This window comes from Homalodisca vitripennis, chromosome 3, assembly GCF_021130785.1.
Source record: "Homalodisca vitripennis isolate AUS2020 chromosome 3, UT_GWSS_2.1, whole genome shotgun sequence".
In the NCBI taxonomy this organism is placed as follows: domain Eukaryota; kingdom Metazoa; phylum Arthropoda; class Insecta; order Hemiptera; family Cicadellidae; genus Homalodisca; species Homalodisca vitripennis.
In genome coordinates this window covers 184,655,669-184,679,309 of record NC_060209.1, presented here as the reverse complement: position 1 = coordinate 184,679,309, position 23,641 = coordinate 184,655,669, and the positions used below count along the sequence as shown (strand labels likewise).

Genomic DNA, 23,641 nt, shown 5'->3' with positions numbered 1-23,641 from the left:
TCTTATACAGACAGGCATTTAATGAATCGAAAACCTCTGGTTATATGATTTTGTAACGTTTTCAAAACCAAAGGAAAAAGTTCGCAATGGGTGGGTATACCAGTTTAGAAACTTAAGCAAGTGTTATAGTTTAATATCTGTGTTACAGAATGTTTTCTTTTAGCTTATCGTACAGAAAATACAAAATCGTATCTTAAAACGAATAGACAAATTTTCATTAATTTCTTCGTAAATATTTTCTTAGCTGCAACTAAAATAAAATTATGAGATAAGGTGTTTTCACTTTATACAATATCGAAACCTATTGAAATGTCTAGTTTGGTAGTTATTTCATTTGGTTTTAACTCTGAAAACATTTTTTTTTAATTTTACTGATTTTGAAATATTTTAATTAGTTGAGTTATAAGATTCTGGTGGTGATAGAAGACAAAACAAGCTCTGTTTGTCAAGAAATAGTGTAAAGCGAATGAAAGCAAACTCTGAGGATAACACTAGAAGATAGACAATATGGTTGATTGCCGATCCATCTTCATTAGCAACATGAACAATACCATTGTCGGCTCTGCTCTGCTTCTCGCCTGTATCGCACTGGGCGATCTGCTGGTTGGTTATTCTCGTTCTCAGATTTATCGGGAAACACGAGATCTCGGGAGACGACCCTCTGTTCCCCTTCCGCTTCTAATTAATGTATTACTAATTAACTTACTGTTGCTCTGGGGTATTTTTATAGTTCCGTAATTCTTCTCCACGACTGTTTGGTTTTCATTTTCCCTCAGTCTTTTGTACTTATTTACAACAAGTTCGTAATTATTGGTAACGAACGCTTATGCTCATTTCTTTTCTTTTTGCTCAAATATATTTTTCATCGCTGCAAAATATAAACGTTATCGGAACTTAATTAGTTTGTTATTTAAAGAACGTTAGTGGTTGAGATTGTATGGTTGGTAAATCTGTCATATTTAGACCTAAAAGAAACTACTCAGCAGTTATTTAACTATTTTTATATTAGTACACAACACACCTATCTTGTATTGCATTAAAGATTAGAGTTTTAAGGCTTTTGTAGAATAATTTACTTAAATGATTTAGTTGTAGATCGTGAAAAAGAATATGACACAAACTGTCACTACTTAAAGTGAATATAAATAGTTTTGAATATTTTTACTTCCCCCTTTTTCAATATGGAAAAGCAATTCAAAATGTTTGTGTAGGCTACAACTTCTGTTTTGAGATATCACAAAAACCAAAGCCTTTATTTTGTGACTATAAAATTTAAGTCTTAAAATCTTAAACTTCATATTTTGGTTTAAAACGTTAACTAGTCTATCAAACATATCTGTTAAATTTGACTGGATTGTTTCTGAAAACTTATGAAAATGTTGTCAAAATTAATCAACATCCCTTACAAAAGCAAATAGAAAATAAAAAGGTTAAGCCGACATGATTTTTGATTGGGGGTAATATAAATCATTTTTTAAGCAGTATTTGACTAAACTGTTCTATTACCATCTTGGATCTCAAGTTAAACAATTGCTGTTTCAAAACTTACAAAATATAAAAATTTCTACTTTTTAAATTCAAAATCTTATGATCCCATCTGAATTTCTAAGGAAGTTCGAAGAGTGAGTGGGGAAGGAACTTACGTTATTTATAGCTTATGTTATGTTTCGGAGTGTATCAATAAAATTAATGTTGGTTCCAAGAAACATTAACTGTCGTAGATTATTGTGTTTCTCGGGCCAACTTAAAACATTTTTAACCGCTTAATTAACTATGCACCAGTCACCTAAAACCTCCGAACGACTACCAAGGGGATACTCTCCAAAGTGCAAACAACGGGTGCCCCGGGAGATGATGGAGTGTTGTGGAGAGGCGCGGAGAGTCGCCAGATGCGGCACTGAGCCGATGTGACCGCTCCAGAAATAGCACCACCAGATTAATAAGTCTTATTCTTTCTGAAATATCTCGGTGACAATGGTGAATGAAGGCAGGTGCCAGCCATTATTCATTTCCAACAATGTAGCTGTAATTGGAAACTTGTAGCTCTTAGGATCTCACTCGCGATTACCACTCAATCAGCCGAGCCGAGTTCCATGGTGATATTGATAACCCACTTGTAGCTGCCAGACACTCACTGCCGATTACCACTTAATCAGTGGCAATTCTATTGTGAGATCTAAACTACATGTTTCGTGTTTTTCAAACCACTAATGGACTACCCCAGGGTTCTCTACTTGGCCTCCTGCTATTTAACACATCTGTAATTGGAAACTTGTACCTCTTAGGATCTCACTCGCGATTACCACTCAATCAGCCGAGCCGAGTTCCATGGTGATATTGATAACCCACTTGTAGCTGCCAGACACTCACTGCCGATTACCACTTAATCAGTGGCAATTCTATTGTGAGTTCTAAATAACATTCTTTATGTTTTTCAAACCACTAATGGACTACCCCCAGGGTTCTCTACTTGGCCTCCTGCTATTTAACACATCTGTAATTGGAAACTTGTACCTCTTAGGATCTCACTCGCGATTACCACTCAATCAGCCGAGCCGAGTTCCATGGTGATATTGATAACCCACTTGTAGCTGCCAGACACTCACTGCCGATTACCACTTAATCAGTGGCAATTCTATTGTGAGATCTAAACTACATGTTTCGTTTTTCTTTCAAACCACTAATGGACTACCCCAGGGTTCTCTACTTGGCCTCCTGCTATTTAACACATCTGTAATTGGAAACTTATACCTCTTAGGATCTCACTCGCGATTAACACTCAATCAGCAAGCCGAGTTCCATGGTGATATTGATAACCCACTTGTAGCTGCCAGACACTCACTGCCGATTACCACTTAATCAGTGGCAATTCTATTGTGAGTTCTAAATAACATTCTTTATGTTGTCAAAACCACTAATGGAGTACTCCAAGGCTCTTTACTTAACCCCCTGCTCTTTAATATGTGTTAATAATTTAGATACTTCGTAGTTACACCAGCTTACTGAATCACTGTTTCCACCCTGTTAATACAGCCTAGTACATGCACGATCTTACAAAAACTCTGTTTAGATATTTATTTTGCAGTTTTTCCAATTATTATGATTGTGTTATTGTATACTATTATTTGGTTTGGTTAAGTGTTTTTCTGCTTACAAAAGTATAGATAGCCAAATTCGACTTATGTGAGGGTTAGGGGGCTGAGGTGACTTGATTTCAGTCACTGTCGAACAAGTGGTTTGTAAATAATAGATATTCCACAAAATGTTTATTTAATTACGCTACATGCTTGTAGAAATATATTTACCAAACAGTACAATTTTAATTCACTTGATTCTACAATGTCAAATTAGTATGCCAGATTAAATTAGTATGTCAGATTGGAAAACTTCGCTACATGAAGGAAAATACAGATAACTATAAGGACTCTACATATATTAAGTTAGTGCCTAACAAATCAAAGGATTGGGTTTTAAAACCTAATGATAATTGATACATTATCCGTGTGAATTAATTACAAAACAATTTGCCGGAATGATTTGCCAGCGGGGAAGGAGATGAGCCCCATTTCCTCCCTCCCAGAACCCCAACCCCACACACACCCCGGCCCCGGAAAGTGGGGTCGTGTGAATCTGTCCCGGCTGCTGCTTTTAATTTACGATGCTGACAGGAATGTTAACAATGCCTCACCCACCCCCGCAACCTAGCCTGATACTGTTGCATGTTCTCCTTACTTCCCTTCGCACTGGGTGTTCTTTATTGTGAAAGTGACTCTGGAACTGGGCTAATAAGGATTCAGGGACATATTCCGAGTGTACTAACCAACTGTTCTGGCTAATTATTATCATCATCTTTTAACATTGAAAGGAACAATAACATTGTTGAAATATATTGTTGAGTTCCGAATTTTTATATTAGCAGTTAGTTTTACTGAGATTCTTAGCTCAAAATCGCAACGTTACCTTTTAAACCCATTCACTCAAAAGCCTCATTATTGTTTTCATCAATAATTTTAACGTTAAGGAATTTTATAAATTATATTGTCTTCATTGTTAGACAAACCATTATTAATTTTTCCAAGGTTTTAACTTTTAAAATTGATTTATCTTCTAACTATTGCCCCTTTATTGGGGGGGAGGGGGCAGTTAGTTATGTTAATATCGACATCACTGAGCTAAAATGAACGATAATAATTTAATTTGTGTTACTACTTAAAAATATGCAATGGCAATTTTTCTTTCTCAATGTTAACAGTTTGTGATTAATAAAAGTCATACAGAGGTATATTCCAAAAACGAACAGGATACGTCCCTTTGTACGCTTTTTGGTATTTACTCGTACTATACTCGTATTTTCAATTTTAAAACAAATATAGGCAAGAAATATTTATATTTATATGTCCACATACCCAAATAAGTTTTCTTACTTTTTTTAACGGATGTTAATATTTTCGGCCACTTTTTAACACACTTTTTAAGAAAGTAAAATATTATTATTGTATATGTGATGTAAGTGACTTATCAAATTATAAAAAAATATTACAAATGTGGTAGAGTTAAAGAGGAATTTGATGCAGGCAAAAAAATTGACAAATAAATTTTAGCGGAAAGCAGAAATACATATTTTTTTCTAAAGAGATAATGTAATACTTAACCAATGGTTAACTAAATAACTAATTATTAAAACCCAGTACATACAGTGCATTGCTTCAATGAATCCAAATTAATGCTATTATTAAAAAACACATTACACGAAGTAAAATTGTGTTTTAAAACAGGTTTGAGGAATTACAAGGGAATTCTTAGTTGTTTCGGTTTGAACAGAAACAAACCTCTGAGTTTTAAAGCAAAATCGACCGCCAAAATGAAGTGAAAGCCGTAATAACACAGTACGTGAGTATGACAGCGGAATGTAATGGTGACTAAGAGTGTGTTACTGCTGTCACAGAATAGCTAATGTGACAACAATCGTTATCACAACCATTACCAGCAATAACTGTCGCGATATCGACTGTTTAACATAGCTGACATAGCTGGTCACACAAGCGGCGCTATTGTTAATGCCACTGTTTTGTCGCTTTATATAACACTAATGTGACATTTGCATTCTATTGCGTCGATTGTCATCTCTTAAACTGCAGTGAGTTCACGCCAGGCCGTTTACACCGGGTTAATTGTTTCAATGTTTATCAACTAATTTATGTTCATTAGCTGGCTCTGATATTGCTCTCAGTGCATGGATATTATATTGTTCTTTGCAAAGTGAAATTGAAATTAGCATTTTTATAATTCAGGGAAAGGTATCATGGAATTTTCAATGCAATTTCCAGGAACGTGTTGTAAAACCATGTTCCTGTAGTAGTCCATGGCAGTACACTCTCGAAAAAAATTAAATATACAAATTAAACTGCAATGATTGTCAAAACCACTATATTGGACAAACCAGCTGATCCTTCAAAATTAGATTTAATGAACGTATAAAAGCATTGGAGACCTCATCAAATTAAAAATATGCAGACTGTTTAGATAACACCGGCCATACATAAACAAACATCGAAAACGATCTTGAAATTTTACACATATGCAAAAAATTTACATATTGTCAACATTAGAACATTTTTAAATTTACAAAAGTGCTAAAATTAATCCTAATCTACTATTAAATGACAAAGATTTTCTAACAAAACATTTATTATTCAATAGACTTTTAAATTATATAAATTGATCACATATAAAATTAAATACAACAATTTAGCCTCCAAGGTAGTTAAAAACATATGACAATTCGGTTTCAATTATTTATTTACATACTTTACCTTAACCTACAAGTACCTGATAATGATTTCGTTGAATTCGATATGTACATTGTACAAAATAAAATCTACCAAAAAAGTGTTAAAATGTATTATTGTAAATACATCTCTAAAATATATGAATAATCAGTATAAATAATTCACTTACAAAATTATATCACCTAGACTTATGCAAAAACCATTAATAAACAATCCTGGGTCTAATGTGTAAAAATGTTCCAGTTTTTATCTTGTTAATAATGTAAAATCGGTAATTGCAGGTTTTGATTAGATCCCAGCGTAACTATGTTTCAATTCCGTACCTGAAAGTATTGGTGAAGACAGCTGGATTGAGTTACAGTGTATAATTAGAAAATACTCAATACTTTATAATACTTAAACAACACTAGGAAGTATTAATTAAGATATGTACAATAGGAAATCAAAATTTCTCTGGCAATGTGGTCAGTTTACATATTTCTTCCAATTTTAAAAACAAATTTCTCAAAGACAGAACTTTTCGGGTTCGACAGGTACACAGAATGGTCCTTTTTAATCTTCATATTACAGAAATCGGGTTTTTATACGATATGTTAGAAGTACCAAGTGTTTTGCTATTAAACCGCCTTTACTTTCCTGTTGCATTGATTTTAGATTTTTGTGTTAATATGTTTATTTATGTACTTGCTCCGCTACAATAACTACGTTAATTTACAGTTTGTACTGATGACTTATTTATTACTGTAAATAATTTAAATGTATTGACTTATGTTGAAGATAGGAATTGTAACTTTGTCTAAACGTAATTTGAAAATTAGAAGTCATTTCTCCTGTCAATTTTTATTTTCATACCCCCATTATGGCGGCATCGCCTATTTGGCATCTTAGATTCTATTTCGTGACAGCGTCCGAATGTCACAAATGTGACATTTTACTTGTATGGGCAAATAATTACTCATTGATCCTCAGCGTGAGAACACAACAGAAAACATTTAGTAAAATAACTAAGGACAGAAACCACGGCTATCGAACTAACCTATTCAATTACAATTTTGTTGCCTTTGTTACTCCTTTGCGTTGGCCCTAATGAAAATTGAAGACACCTGTGGAAGGCTTATGTTAAAATCTTCTTAAGCCACTCAATGAAGACCTCGGTTTGGATCGGATCCGATTCCATAAAACGTGAAACACGCTTTTGGAGTTTTCCTGGATTCTCAGACCACCATATTCCATTTCTGTGAAAGCGCCTCTGACTGATATGTTTCCAAACTTAGAGCCGTGACATGGGGGAGAACTTAGATGTTATGTTCACCCCAGACTGATCGCACCATCCGCTCTACACCGGGTGCCACTCAGTGAGATCTCCCAGGGACGGCGATTTTTCTCACATTCCCCGTTAATAGGTCGCGCCGCGGCGGCAGTAGATCACCCGGGCCCGGTCGCGTTGTTAACCCAACTTGCCACTCCATTTGTCCCTTCATTGACTCCAGATGTACCGCTGCTGTTTGCTTTCAGAGTTATCTAAACAGTCATCAGACTTCGCCCCATTCCTGCTCCTCCTTCGATCTTATTGTCAAACCACTTGGGTATAAAAACGGAAGCAGAATTTACATGAGATATAAGTACATATACGTTTACACGTAGAGAAGTAACCAAACCCCTTTAGAAACCCACTCTACGGTGTGTAAACCTTGTATTAATTGCCACCAAAACAGCTATTGCTGCCGACTTTTACTTGTATGAAACCAAACTTAAGAACAAAAGCGTGAATTTATCATCCATCGAGATATCTCAAGAAAATTCTGTTAGTGAATTTTGAATGAAATTCCATTTCTACTATGACAAGGATAGTGTTCAACCATAGAATAAGGTTGCGCATGATTTAATTGTGCTCAGCAGGCTAGCAGAATTTTTCTTTTGTCTGCCGATGAATGTAAACATATATTTTCTGTATGGATGTCTGTATTTTTATCTCGAGAATAAAATCAACAGTAGGCTTAAAATTTTGCTTAAAACCTCAGCTAAAACCATTTTTTAAGATATATTTTTTCGTGGATTGTTATAATCTGCTTTTCATTCATTAAATCTTAATTTTAATTTACTTTAGAGCCAAGAGAACACAGACTTGTCGATCTTATTTCATAAGAGGAAGTTATAGATAATAAGCCTTTTCTAAATTTTAACCTGGGTAATAACGACTTACAGGTTACTTAAAATTACTGAACAGGTGGATTCAATATTTCGGAACAATTGTTATGAATGTGGAACGCCCAATTTATACTAATGGAGTACCCCAAGGCTCTTTACTTAGCCCCCCTGCTGTTTAAAATATGTGGTAGATACACTTGTGTGTAGAAAAGTTCTGTATTTTTTAAATTGTTGTAAATTCAGTACAAATAATTGTGAAAAACTTTATGTTTGGTTGTTTTAACTATTAACAACTGTGATGAAACTGTAATAAAATATTTCCTCTCCATGTCAAAACTACATCCTTCCTAGAAGACACACACAGTGTAGCAGTGCTACGATGGAGACAGGGCCTCGTCCCGACAAAGACGACAGGCCATGGTATTGCATGGCCGCCCACAATGAGCGGGATTGTCCCGGCGTCATAAAGCCTTGACAAGGGCATATTATCTCCGTTATCGATGTAACTGCTGCTGCCAACAGAGGCGACATTCACTCATAAGAATGGCCCCGGGCTCAGTAGCTTCTACGTCGTACTCTCATCTCCTCACTATCTCTAATGACTAACGCCACTATGAGTTACATTTCATCCGATAAGTTCTATTTCTTTTGTGACGGCTCCACAGCTAGATGTGAGATCTTCGGCTGATCCGTTAGTTGGAACATTGTTCAAAGTCTCCGGTGACAACGAAAGTATTGAGGAATTCGTTAAATTTTACTTACATCGTGATAATACTCGGAACACTTCAGTATAATCCACTCCTTCTGGTAAATTATTCACGGAGTAATGTTAGTGTTATTCATTAATTTTTCTTAACAATCTAATAATAGGCTTGGAATTTCGGCACTGTGTATTGATTTTTTTTATAAATTAGAGCAAATCGTAAAATTTTAACCTAATTACGCTTTTCTGTTTCAGAAATATGTCTTCTAAACGGAAGTCTCCACCGTCGAAACTATCAGAAGGCAGTGGACCAGTGAGCGGTGCGGACGGTGAAGAGACGACTCTAGGAGGCGGAGAAGTAGAGACGCCCCAACAGGCCCCCATGGAGGCACTAGCCGCGTCCCCACGGGGCGACCTCGCCTACTACAAGATGTCCTCGAGGTCCTCTTCGGCCAGTGAGCCGGAGGAGCACCGGACCTCGCCCGCCCAGCAGGCCCCAGACGCGCCAGCAGGCCCGCCCTCCATGTTCTACAAGTTATCCTCGACCTCGTCCTCCTCCGGAGCGTCGGGAAGCGAGGAAGAGATGTTGGGTCCCGAGGACGAACTGTTGAGGTCCCCTCCGAACAAGCGCAAGCGGGAGGACCTCCCCGAGAACTGTACCGGGAGTGTGAACGCGGAAGAGTGCGCGAGGTACTACCAAATGAACTCTATCCCGAAGCCGGTGATGACGCCGAGTTCGCTGCAAGCGCTGTTGTCGCTGAACCAGAGCGGGTACCTGGAGCCCGGTCACCGCAGACGGAAGAGCGGCTGTCAGTCGCCCTCGGAGGCCGACAAGAAGGCTCTCCTCCACCTCAACAACAACAGCACGACACTCAACCACAACAGTCACCAGCCCAAGCGGACCATGGACGATGTCCTCAAGAGACTCACCTCCAAGATGAACAGCAGCACGATACGAGAGGAGCGCCGGTCCGGGTCGCCGCCCAAGCTGGGGTTAGTAACGTAATTATATCACAGTTACGTCATAGATTTTGTAGAACACTGAACATCTCTAGTACTGTAAGAGGGAAAGGTTAATGTGTATTTAGATTGTTTTAGTTCGTTCTAGCAGTACCCTTGTTGCAGTAGTTATGTGGCAGGAGACATTCAAGAGCTTGTTTTGCGTTGTTTATAACAGATGATTAACAAAATTTTAATGTCCCCACGATCAGCAATTGCTTTCCATGTAAAATCATTTTTCTACCAAAATCGTTTATTTGTGCTGCAAATGCACTATTTAAATTGATTACCTAAATCTGTGGATCAAAATGTTTCCGGGAATGTTTGTACCATTGTTTTGTTGCAATAGTAGCTGGACGATACAGCCGCCTGCATGACTACAGTAACAATACGAATGTCAATAGTACATAGGCGCTCTTTCATCAATGGATACAAGTTTTATTCCAATCGAGCTAACAGAGGCCAGAAACAATACAGCTGTTTCACACGCCGCGGCGCCTGGGCCTGTTGTTTGTGTGTTCTGCCCTGCTGTGTGAAGTTTATTGTTCTATGAGCACAAAGCCAGTTTGATTATTTGCATCCCATATTTACTTTTAAATTCGTGCAAAATCGGACTACTATAGAAACTTAGTTTACATCAGTAAAAGCATGTTTTATTTATTTTGTTCCTCGAATCGCCTTCTGGCGACGTTGCGGTACTCGGTCTACGATATCAGTTGTTTGCTTTAGTTTTGTCAATTAAATTATCCAAATGCAGGCAATAGGGAGTTAAGGATTCCACTTTGCGGCTAGGATCCGGATAATTGAAGAGTAGGTTCGAATCCTGCCTCAATAGTATCTCTGTTATCAGTTCTTTATTGTTCTTCCCTTGCTTTGTTAGATGCGGTTCTCAAAAACACAGGCACGTTACTCATAATAAACATCAAGATTCCATGGATGAACATTGGGGAACGCCCAACTCGGGAGGCTTAGCGTTTCTCTTCTGGGTCTCGTTCACAGCACTCTTTCCTGATTCACAATTGTCGTTACTTATCTCTAAAAGCCTGTCAGAACGCTGATCTCTCGTTTTGACACCCTGTTGGCAAAGTGCCGGTGGGCATCAGTTCTGCGATTCAGTGACTTTGCCACCCTCTGGTACCCGCTGGCACGGAGGTAGTTTCTAACTCAACAACAGACTCGTACGCTTTTGGTTTTAACCTCTCTAAATATGTTTCCGGGTTTAAAAATTCGTAATTTTAAGTACTTCCTTCATTTCTCATAGTGCATGTGAATTCTATAAGTGTCCTCTCCTTGAAACTATAGTCGTCAAGATCGATAGAAGTTTTCATGGTGTGGTCTAGAAAGGTTTATAATATTCAAAGATCAACCCTTCAGTCCTTATCACAAAAGTGAATAACAAATGTCGAATTTTATCAAACCAGGCTAAGGTTTCACGTCTGTTTGCACAGTTTTAATATTATTTTATACTTATAAATTTATAACCGCACGTTAATTTAACCTTTATAAAAAGTTTATAATGAATATTTTAAATGGAAACGTAATGTTAAAAGAAGAATTTTAAACAACGAACCCGAATTTTAGATGTTTAAAGCCCTAAACAGAGTGGCACGGAGGTGTGACAATACAGGTGTCACTGAAAGGGGTAAACAAGGTGTAAACGCGATTGTGAGTGCTGCATTGTGTCGAGGTAAACATAACGTCGAGATAACGAGACGAGTGCCTCAAGTAGACTGCCTCACGACATTGTGCCAGCAGCTCGCTCACAATGGCGATTGTGCGGGGCGCAACATTGTGCGCCCACTTAACGTGGGTTAATTAAAATCTCGGTCGCCTTCTCCGCAGTAACGCCATTTATTGGCGAACGAAGGTGAGGCGAGAGGGTAGGTAAATTGCCACCACGCGCCTATAATGAACCCTTCAGCGGGGCTGCATTATTAAAATGCGAGCTACTTTAAGGGTGCCCGAGCCCTGAGTCCGGATTGGCATTCAACGCCGTGACCGGCATACACTACACTGGCAGCGTTCTGTTGTGCCCCAAGGCTCTGTTCTGGGCACAATGCTCTTTCTCCCCACACAAATTGGCTTCTGTCCCTCGCCTATACTTTCTCGCATTCTCGCGAAACGCGCTACTTATCACACCCTGTGATTACGGGTGTGTACCTCGAGGCTAGGCCCTCCATTCACCCCGACACTCTCGCCTACGGCCTAACAAGATGCGGTAATTATCGCACTTACCAGCTGCGAACTCTACTAATTTTTCACAGAGTCGCTCCATTCATCACATCCGTAAGATTAGAAATATAAATTCAATTGTAATTCCGTATTCTAGACATTGTTTCTTAATTTGTATAAATTAACATAATTCATGTTGTTATTTATATTAATTTTTATGGATGGAGTGATATTAAATTATGAACTTGGGACTACCCAATAATACGCAGCCCTTGTAGCATTGGTGGGCTCATGTACCTAATCACACGAGATGTCCAGTCAAACTCATCAAACATACCGTTTCCTAATAGTCGAAGGCACTCATATTGAATTATGTTCTCTAGAAAAGGTGAGAGGCCGGCCTCCTGGTCACAGACAGGATCTGAACCTGCGCTATCTCTAACTCAGACCCAAAGTCACAATAGACCCTACTAGTAACAGTTTAACAAATCACTGTAGAACGACACTAAAATACGACAGTAGAAGAAATAAGAGGTATCAAATTATCTGGATATTGTTTCAACGTTGAACTGTTATCTAATTGTGAAGAAACAGGGATTCGACAAGCACGGTCGGACTAAACTTGCAATAAGTCCGTGGTTGCTGCTTGGATAGGTGACCGCTGAGCGATACTGTCCTTGCAAGCAGCCCGCCTGCCCGGCCATTGGTGGTGGTTTGGAAACCACCTTTAAGCCCTTGGTCCCCAGGTTAAGTGTTAGAGAGGACTTCTTAGCCGTAACTTCGCCTGGTAAAATATTATATCTTTACTTATTTTACTAAGTCAGTTATTTTTGTCTTATTTCAACATTTAAAATGTCAATGGATATATTGACAATTTTTCTACAAAATGTTATTATAAGTTCTCATCTTGTAAATTTTTAAGATGTTTTATATATCATAAATGGCGCACAATTTTAAAACGTAACTAAATTTTCTTTATTGATAGATCTTGTCAACAAAGATTTAACTAAGGTTTGCTAAGATTTTGTTGACACGTTTTTACAAAACACGCGATATTTTAAAATAAAAACACTGGTAGACAGAGAGATAGAAAAAAAAAACAGATATACCTTTGGTTGTAATTATTTTTTGCCTCTTTTCACCCAAGGAACAGTAACGTGAAGTTTATGTAAGGACAGCAGAGCTACACATGGTGTTAACAGTAACTTAACACCTTCCCTCGCCCACCTTCCTCCAAGTACTGCCGCAGACCCGCCCGCGGAAGCTTGGTCGCACACCTGGCTAATACTGAGCTGTGGAGTCATCGCCCATTGTCCAGTGTTTGCCTACCTGCCGCTGTGTCATGTAAATGCACCCCATTTTCCAATATTTTCCTCCATTGTGGCCACCGTGTCAATATTTGACCACTCGAGTGGGGTGATGGGGCAGGCCGTTGTGTCCACCGCTCGGCGGAACCGCTGCCAAACCTGGATTATGCAATTCCAGCGACGAAAAATCTCTTATTTTTGTCGCAAAAAAAAGCTGAACCATATGTTTTTGACATATATGATAAGAGATACGTGTCCGCAATCTGTAGACAACGCTGTAATATTTTCAAACGTCGTATCACTTGAATATGCCAATATTTTCTAAAATCCTACCATTAAATATAGTCCTCCCTTTAGACTTAGGATGTCTCCACCGTGGCCTAAAGTTCTTAAATTATTACTAAAATCGATGGAGCTATTGTATAAAATTTAACTTCGGGGCCCCATCCAAACGTCTCAACTAAAATGGGTCAAGATATTGAGATATATATCAGTAACTATCGCTCATTTAAAAAGAACATGCTCATGGAGTTTCTGTTTTTCAAAATGAAATTGCATGTGAAAACCGCGGTAACTGTTAGTTTACTGGTAAAATTTGAATATCTAAATTATGAATGTACTACTAGAATTAAGGAAGATCAGGCCAAATGAAAAAAAAAACTGTTTAAGATAAGGATATGAACGTTTTGAATTATGTAAATAATGAAACAATGATTTATTTCATACTGATTACAGAAGTATCATACATCAAATACATGGAATATCACTAGCCGTAATCTTCCGATACCAATGGCTTGGCAATACTGTACTTACAGATTAAATCAGTCTACCTTTTACATATAAGACAACTGGTGGGAATGGCATGTCGTTATTACTAAAATTAATTAGTATAATTTTATTTATTTAAGTAAATTACTAAAATCATATGGTATTATAAAATATAATATAGTTAAAAATTTTTTTGAATTCAGAAATAAACTAAAAATGTGTCGCTTCCTAAGAAAGTTCAAAAAATGTTTATCTTCTGTCGCTTTTATTTGGGTTTGTTTTAAAAATTAAAATTTTAAGATATTTATTTCCCTGACCAAAAACTCTTTGCATGCAATTAACGTTCTAATGTAAGTAAATATATCGTTAATAAGCTGTCGTAGCAAAAGGTAAAAACTTGTATAATTTATTATTTTATTTTAATAAGACCGACATAACAGAGACGTAATCAGACGCTCGCCTTTTATATTTGTTCCATTTTATCTGCTCCCAGCTGAGACTCGCCCGACGAACAAGAAACGAGGAAAATGTAATTCTTGTTATTTCTCGCAATCGCTAACAAAGAACGGCAAACTATGGCGGGAGCGGCGAATCGCATCGCCCTGTCGCAATTGATTATAGAATTAGGTTATGCCGCTCCGCGCCACCCGGCGGCGGCAACAATATTGCTGAAGGATGGTGACAATAATATAATCACAAAGGTTACTTCGACTCGTACGTCACACGGTGTTATTTATTTACGCCCCGCACCCTTTCCATGACCGGCGATGTTTTAGGAGCTTCATTGGCAATGATGTGGCGCGGCCTTCTTGTCGGGCCCTCAATTATTCAGGCGGGGGGATGGTGGAAGGGTCCCCCCCTCACAATGCGGTACTCGCTGACCCAAGGGACCGGTCCAAATGGACTCCCACTGCTCAGCTCTAACTAGTTCGCGAATTTTTTATCCCAACTGGCCACTCGAGCGTCTTGTCCTCTGTTCTTGCAAATTTTTCATGTGCAAATGTATTGCACAAGGTATCGTTATAAGTATTTAAATATTATTTTAACAGCATGGATTGAAGAGATGACTTCGTAAAGTGGTCTTAAGGCCAAGAAAGATCTTGAAAATATTTTCGATTGGTCTTGTATCAAACGATTTTTAAATGTTACAGAATTCCTCTAATCTTCTTTAATCCTTACACGTATTGATTGATTGATGCAATTCAAACTAATTGCACTTCTATGAAAATTACCCACTTTCTGTAGTTATAGTAGAACGTGGAGGATTTTAAGATGGGGCAGTAATTCAAATATATTTTTGTTGGTTTTTCAGCAAAATAGCCATAACTGGAATTTAATTTGACTTTGTCAAATTTTGACTTTGCAGTTTGGTATTAATGATGGATGTTTTTAAAGAACATATCAGTCATTGTTATATGCTATAAATGGAACACTACGTTTCGAGGATATGTATCTACACACTAATTCGGATGTCGAAAAATTAATTTGGCAGTTGTTTTACATTTTGAAACCTGAAGAATAGGATATATTACAGCCCTTGTAAACGTAGTGTTCTTTTTGTAAAATATAATGTTGAAAGCGCTCTTGTGCGAGCACTCAAAGAACTAACAGTCTGGCAGTCTTGTCAACTGCGGAATATTTTCTCTATGCACATTGATCAGCTTTATTGATTTTTATGAAATTAGGTCATTTCATTACTTATCTTTACAAGAAAATAAGTAAGACTTAATTCAAATATGGTGTATTTGTGAGATATGTAAGCTAAATTTAAGAGGCTCTTCATTGCATCATTACTCTTCTTTAATTTAAAGTAAAAGGTAAAGAAAGGCGAAGTTATTTATCTAAGGCATAATTTCCTATTTTACCAGGCGAAGTTACGGCTAAGGAGTCCTTACTTACACTTAACCTGGGGACCAACGGTGTAGACTTCCGAACCAACACCAATGGCCGGGCAGGCGGGCTGCTTGCAAGGACAGGATCGCTCAGCGGTCACTCATCCAAGCAGCAGCCACGCTCGACGTTGCTTGACTCAGTTATCTCGCGATAACCGCCGTACCCGCTACACTGCGCCGTTGGCTAAAAGTAGCATGTTCAAACTCATTTCCTTTAGTATTTCATCGTGATGCATTTCATAAGGTTGTGGCAATATCAAGTAGTTTTTATGTTATGATTCCAGTGGATGAATAATAAGGATTGGGGTAATCCTTTAAGAGTTTTCCGGGTATAGTGTAGAACAACAAGTAACATCTGACGCCGACATGCTGTACATTAACTTACATGTAGAAACAACAGAGATGCCATCTTAGGGTCGCTTCAAGGCCTCAATTATTCACCGGTCTCTCCTCTATCTCGACAATGTAATGCAGTTCCAATACCCCGCGTCCCACCGCCCCCCCGCGCCGCCCTGCGCTTTCATCCAGTTTTCCCCATTAGCCAGCTTTTATATGCCATTATCGAATAATAAAACAACAACACTATTACATCCTGTATCATTACCGGCGCTAATTGTTTTACGGCCCTGTTGAATATTTATAGCTTTTAGATTTGTTTTGTTAATAGAAACAAAGCTGCCGGGGGAGGGGGTTAGTGGGGGGGGGGTTCGACACTCATCGTGCCGGTTGTGATATTAAAAGGCTTCGAGGTTAGCTTTATTGATAAATGGGCCGGTCATGTTTGTAGGGAATTTGATTTCCTATTTAACTATAACGCCGATGTCGATTTTAACGACCTCATTTGCAAGGGTTGCTACAATAGGAGAAAGCGTTGACGCATTGTGTTTTGCTGGTGTAGCATTGTACGAGTATAATTAGGGAATGCGTATAAGAAAAATAAAGTATTTTAATTTACTAGTTGATTAATCACGTGAAGTTTGGATTTAAGCTACAAAAATTCACAAAATTTGTAATTTATTTCATAAATAAACATGAGTATGATGGAAAGCTTTGTTTTTTGTAAATATCTGAATAACACCATAAACAGGCGCGGTGACATTATTGGCGAAATCTGCTCTCGAAGTGAATTACAAATCACATTTAATTTGTTTAATCCACTTATACAAAATAAACAGAGTTTTCTGTGATTGGACCATTCCGACATTCACGAAATATCATGACAGCGCTTTAATTTTAATGGCACTCAATTATGTGGATCGGAAATCATGGATTTTCAGAGAATGTTTATTAAAATGCAAACTTTCTCGTATAGGCTAAAATAAACATCGCGAGCGTGATTCCTAATTTATTTAATTTAAACTTGCACAATTCAGTTATCAATGGGATAGGAATTAAATGAATAGGAAATAATGCACAGACGTGCAAAATATAAAATGAAGTGGGAAATTATATAGTTTTACTTTGAAATCATAATACGAGATTTAATAAATATTGTATAAATTTGTTTGTGAAATATTTTGTTGAAGTTTTTCCATTTAACGAAATGTCGTGTTCTGTAAATGTTATTATTTAATGACAATTGATTTAATCAGTAAAAACAATTTTTCATCGTAAAACTCTAAATCATCAATTATCATTATTACCGTAATTAAAATAATTATTATAAAAATACGGTTGTTATCGCAGTTTGTATACGTTTTTATGGGGCTGGCATCACATTCTCTCACATTTTATATAAAAAAACTCATTTTTATAATATTAATAAAACATCTAAAATAAAACATTGTAGAAGCTTGTATATAAATAAATACTATAGTTTCCTGCAATGGTACAAGCAAAACTATTTAAAGATCACATTTTAAGCTTTCATAAATTGTAATTAATTTAAACAAATATTTTTACAGTTACATGTACAAAGTGTGCTTTTAAACTATTAAATGGCGGTGTAAAATGTTACTTTAGTCATACAGTTACACTGTTCAAAGGTAAAAGTAAATTAAAGTATGATTACTTTTTAATATTATTTAAGATGACCAAAACCAAGCAAAATCTTACCGAAAGTTACAATTTGACACCCATTTTATGTACCAAATATGTTGAATTTACTAAAAACTTTTGAAACTTAGTCAATGATAGTTACCACAACCTATCATTAACAAAGTTTTGACAGGACTAACTAGGTTTATGATAGGACTTACCATACAATTTACAGTAGGTGTAAGGTCAATTTTACTTTTTAGATGCAGGTAAAAATAATACTGAATTTGAACCGTATGGAAACAGTTAGTTTCAATTTATGCTAAGTATTTTAGAAACGTAAAAGATTCTACGGGTCATTAGGTAAAATCAAGCGCTTCTTGTACTTGATTAAGAGGGGGGGAGGTGACCTTGTAAGGGGAACAGGAGCAGCTCCAGAAGTCTTAAGTTGAAGGGAGTCCTAACACATGATATTCTACAGGAGGGAGCTGGGGAGAGTTTATTGGTCTTTGGGGAAAACAAAAAGAGTCAGTGTAATAATCGTGTGAACACATCACGGATTGGACAAACTTCACTTAAATTTATTCCTTCCTTTTTACTTGCGAAACTAATGACTCGCTTTTTTGCAGGATGGACGGAGAAGAAGGCAGTCTCCAGAACCTTGCTGCCAAGCTGCAGTACGAGATACTACGAGAACACCACCAACTCTCCGAGAACAGGAGGTCAGTTAGAAACTAATCTATGAAACTTATTTATTTATTAATAAAAAATATCAGTAAAACATATCACGTCATTAAAAAAGTAAAAATAATGATGTCTATGTTGTATATCCAAAACCCCATTCTGCTTGTAACAGGTGTTTCTCAAGGGATATGCTTAGACCCCGCTCTCTAAATATTTCTTGTTTCATTGCGTGATCAGTGTAAGTAACTTGTTCCGAAACCTGCAGCCATGAGTATAGGACTTTTATTTTATGTAAGCAACAAAAAAGGGGGGAACAAGGGAAATTTGACATGAACGGTAACTGCAGTACCGATTGATTATTTTTAATTCGCTTAGCTCCCATACCCCACGTAAGTGGAAGAACGTTTCTGAGGTCAGATGATAATCTTGTTTCATTTACACACCGTTTTTGTTTCCATTGCAATATGTATAGAGAGATATTTTATCTTTTGTTTTGTGTGTATTAGGGCAGTTAATACTAAAGGTATAGCAGTTCATGTACTGAGTAAGCAGAACTGTTCTGCATTATAAGATAATACACCAGCTGGAATTTAAATAACCCAAAATGCTCTTACTGGGCATCGGCCCTGTTCAATTATCGCTTAAAACCACAAATCCCTGTATTCAATGACAGTGTAAGTCAATTAAGTAAGTCTTAAGCTAAATAAATGTAGAATAAAAAGTCACCCCAAGAAATGTCTTGTTAATAATAAGTACATTCACAGACCACAATTTTTCATAGGGTTTTTATTTTTTCGCTGTAGCCAATAAGTGGTCTTTTTTGGAAATAGTTGTAGTATAATCAGCACAGCTACGATTCCTGTGAAGTTTATTATTCATCAACAAAAATAAGATGGAGCCTAAGACCTGAGGCACTTCGTTAGTTTGTATCCTAACAGATTTTAAAACCACTTTGTTGCATGGTGTTTTAACGATTTTGAATAAATAAATAACAAATCTCCTTGTTCCATCTTTATTTGCCAATTATGCATGAATGAGCTAAACGTAAAACCGGTTTTTAATTCAATACGCAACACTCGGAGCAGTATTAAAAAGTCGATGAGACGTACAATGTCTTCCTGCAGAAAGTAACGAATAAGATACTACATCTAAAGACAGTGATGTGATGTTATCATAAGAGCTTTGAATTCTCATACACTGGGTGGAGACAATGGTGAGCATCACATGGCGGCAAAATCCAGGTTCAAAAACTTGCTAAAGTAAACGTTCCTGGAGAACAAAAGACGATCACTGCGATCCAGACCATTTGATGATGTATTGCCATGAATGTTGTGGAACTGTTATATGCTAGCCAACTCCTGAGTATTACTGGAGAAGACTTCCTAGAGAAGAAAATTAGATAATTCTGTGATCATAGCATTTGCATGACGTATTATCTTGGATGTTGTGGAACTGTTGCAGGCTGGAAGGCGATAATGGAGAGCACAACGTGACGGCGCTACTCCAACTCCAGAGCCTCACTGGAGACAATTTCCTGGAGAAGGAGAGGCGGTTGTCGGAGATGATCCTTCAACTGCAGATGGTACGGGAGCAACTTCTTAGTCAGCAAGAGCAACAGAATAAGGTAGGACTTTTCTTTGATGATCCCTACAAAAATTTCAGTAGCGTACTCTCACCTCCTCTTCACTTTAATCGCCTGACCGTTAACCCAAAAACTTCCAAGAACCTGAGTGCTTCTGCATCCGATCAAATGAAATTGACAAATTAAGTTATTACACAATACATTATACAAACTGTTAAGTATAAAATTAAGTTTAATTAAAGAGCTGATGATTCCCACCGAAGTGCAAGCATTTGGCGCAACTGTACTTGACTCTCCCTTCCAGTACCCGGTGAATTAGGCGCAACTGTACTACACTTTCCCTTTCAGTACCCGGTGAATTAGGCGCAACTGTACTACACTCTCCCTTTCAGTACCCGATGAATTAGGCGCAACTGTACTACACTCTCCCTTTCAGTACCCGGTGAATTAGGCGCAACTGTACTACACTCTCCCTTCCAGTACCCGGTGAATTAGGCGCAACTGTACTACACTCTCCCTTCCAGTACCCGGTGAATTAGGCGCAACTGTACTACACTCTCCCTTCCAGTACCCGGTGAATTAGGCGCAACTGTACTACACTCTCCCTTCCAGTACCCGGTGAATTAGGCGCAACTGTACTGTACACTCAGTACTCTGTACCTCTCTACGGTGAACGCAACTGTACTACACTCACACTCGTTCCAGTACCCGGTGCATTAGGCGCAACTGTACTACACTCTCCCTTCCAGTACCCGGTGAATTAGGCGCAACTGTACTACACTCTCCCTTCCAGTACCCGGTGAATTAGGCGCAACTGTACCACACTCTCCCTTCCAGTACCCGGTGAATTAGGCGCAACTGTACTACACTCTCCCTTTCCAGTACCCGGTGAATTAGGCGCAACTGTACTACACTCTCCGTTCCAGTACCCGGTGCATTAGGCGCAACTGTACTACACTCTCCCTTCCAGTACCCGGTGAATTAGGCGCAACTGTACCACACGTACTGAATTAGGCGCAACTGTACTACACTCTCCCTTCCAGTACCCGGTGAATTAGGCGCAACTGTACTACACTCTCCGTTCCAGTACCCGGTGCATTAGGCGCAACTGTACTACACTCTCCCTTTCCAGTACCCGGTGAATTAGGCGCAACTGTACTACACTCTCCCTTCCAGTACTCGTGACCAATACAAAATGCTACTTTTACTGTGGTATATATTGATGCATTTATATATTTTTTTCCTGGGAGGTAGAATTAATAAGCACTAAAATGGTGTTCGTTGAAACATTTTCTCTGTCCTGTATTGAAGCGGACTGGAAGAGACAATCTTTAGACAATGATAAAGGAATCATACTGGAAAAAGTGTGTTTTCTAGGTATAGACTTGTGTCTTGTATGAGTGAATAGCTCCTTTTAAGTATTTTTAAAGACTCCTGAGTAATGTTTTTCTATACCTAACGTAGAGTTTGAACCACTTATATATAGGTTTATTTTATTGTTCACTATCTACATTTTTTACAAAGATTTAGCAGTTTAGCAAATGTAGTTGTTTTCGTAAAGCCAATCAGTATAATACTTTAGATTTTCTAAATTCAATAAATACCAGTAAAGATGAAAAAACTCAAATGTATTGTTCTTACAGTCCCAAATAAAAAATGTACATTATCATATCACGTTTCAAGAATGTGGACGGTTAAACTTGTTACAGATCAATATCATAAATATTAATAACAATATGAATTATTTTTTAATAATAGAAGTTATTAAAATTAAATACAAACCTTTTAACACCTAGATTGTACAAATCAGACAGTAAACAATGTCAGCTTTTAACTGTTTTTAATGCACGGTCAATGATGCCGTAATTATGTAAATAGTGCATTGTTGCCGTGCATTATAACAGATAAAAGCTCACATTACATTAATTATTGACTGATTTTTACGTTTTATATAAAAAAATTTAAATTAAATTTAGCGACTTTTATCGTTTTTTGCATAGTTTTATAATCTTATTAGTTGTTATCTCAATATTAAATTTTGAAAACTTCGACCGTCCGCCGCCATCTTTAAGTGTCGTATGATAGTATATCATTTTATTTATTTTAAACTGCAACGGTAATAGTTGTAGAAAATTTGAAAGTTTTATCTTTACTTGTCTGAGATAAAAAAATAAAATCTAAAAAAAAACTACATAAATACGGTGAACTATGAATTTTAGTACTACATTTATTTTTTATTCTGTGTTTGTCTTAATTCGATGAGCAAATCCTCAAAATATTACCGGATGATTCGTGCACACCCTGCATAGCAAATAACAACGAAGGGGATAAGATAGCGATATCTCCGGTTCGGACAGCTTTGGCAAAGCGATGTATTAACAAACATTTCACTGGTGGAGTGGAGCTTTTGTTCTACAGCCAAGCGTGCCGGGAAGGTAAATGTAAAAACAGTGATTTCTCTCCACCGAATCCAAAGCCTGATCTGAAGTACTTGAGTTCTTTTGAGGGCGAGAAACAAAACGTGGCAGAGAGGAGCGGACGAGCGGGCGCGGGCGTGCCGGCAGGGCGGGAAGCGGCTAGGCGGGTAGCGCGGCAAGGCGCTGCTGTGTTATCGAGCGGACCTTTGTCCGGCAGAAGAATGTGACCTCTTTGTATGCAGATGCAAAGAGAACAAAGTGGATTGCGTACACAAAATGGCCGCCACTTCTGCTCGGATACATGTTTCATTATAGCGGACTTCTCGGGGCGGAATTATTCCGCTTTTGTTTTATTTCCTCACACGATCCCTTCTCCAAAGCTGGGGTTGCGACTTTTAAAGTCGTTTCCATCTCAACTCTGTGTTTTATCTCGTATTTTTACATTTACCGAGTACGAATTTTAATTTATATAAATATGAGTAGGCTTAAATTGAGGGAAATTGCGAGGATTTTATTGTTATAATGGATATAGATTTTTGAATTTCGTGATTCGTCTGTAATTAAGTATTAAACAATGTAAATTGCGCCCGTTATGGGCTGAGCGTGTTGATACAACGAGCCCCGCTTATTATACTCGCCTACCGGCGTCACTCACGCGGGGTTGGTCTGTTTTGACTTCGGCCGATGTTTACTCTGGGCCCTTTGAAGGCCCATAAAGAACGGCCGATCAAACGCCCGTTCCCGGTAGCTTCGATTCCCGGTACATTGTAACCCCCGCTTCTGGGAAGGGCCATCAGAGCCTCTGCCATAACCCAGGCCTCTCCGATAAACACCATTGTAAGTTAGATCTCACAAGGGGGTCGCGGCACAGAATACTCGTCCTGCACCTGGAAGTATTGGCATGATACACATGATACCCACATGGATACCATAATTAATTAGTGATCATTTGCCATCGTTCAGTGATACTAATGAGGGATGTCCGGAAATAATCACGTTCCTTTACAATATCTCGTCAAAAATACAGTGATGGATCACAAATCATACGTGATTTCGAGAAGAAAACGCTTGCTTAGACTTTTAGTCCTCCTTATTGGAGCTGGAAATTTGTTTCCAAAAAGATTTGATGTAAGCGTTGTAAATACGATAATTCCTGGGGTGGATGTGGGAAAACAGAGCTGTGGACCTAGCTCCGTGGAAGGC

At 37.8% G+C, this 23,641-nt stretch overlaps 1 protein-coding gene across 2 annotated transcripts in view; it reads left to right on the top strand.

Annotated features, from left to right (window-relative positions):
- Positions 1 to 23,641, top strand: part of LOC124357852 (transcription factor SOX-13-like) — a 331,085-nt gene that overhangs the window by 252,008 nt on the left and 55,436 nt on the right. For both annotated transcript variants that reach the window (XM_046809927.1, XM_046809928.1), the window contains 3 exons: positions 8,896 to 9,633; positions 18,385 to 18,477; positions 19,901 to 20,063. In XM_046809927.1, coding sequence (XP_046665883.1) covers positions 8,900 to 9,633; positions 18,385 to 18,477; positions 19,901 to 20,063 — 990 coding nt within the window. In that variant the 5' untranslated portion in view covers positions 8,896 to 8,899. The remainder of the gene's footprint in view (positions 1 to 8,895; positions 9,634 to 18,384; positions 18,478 to 19,900; positions 20,064 to 23,641) is intronic.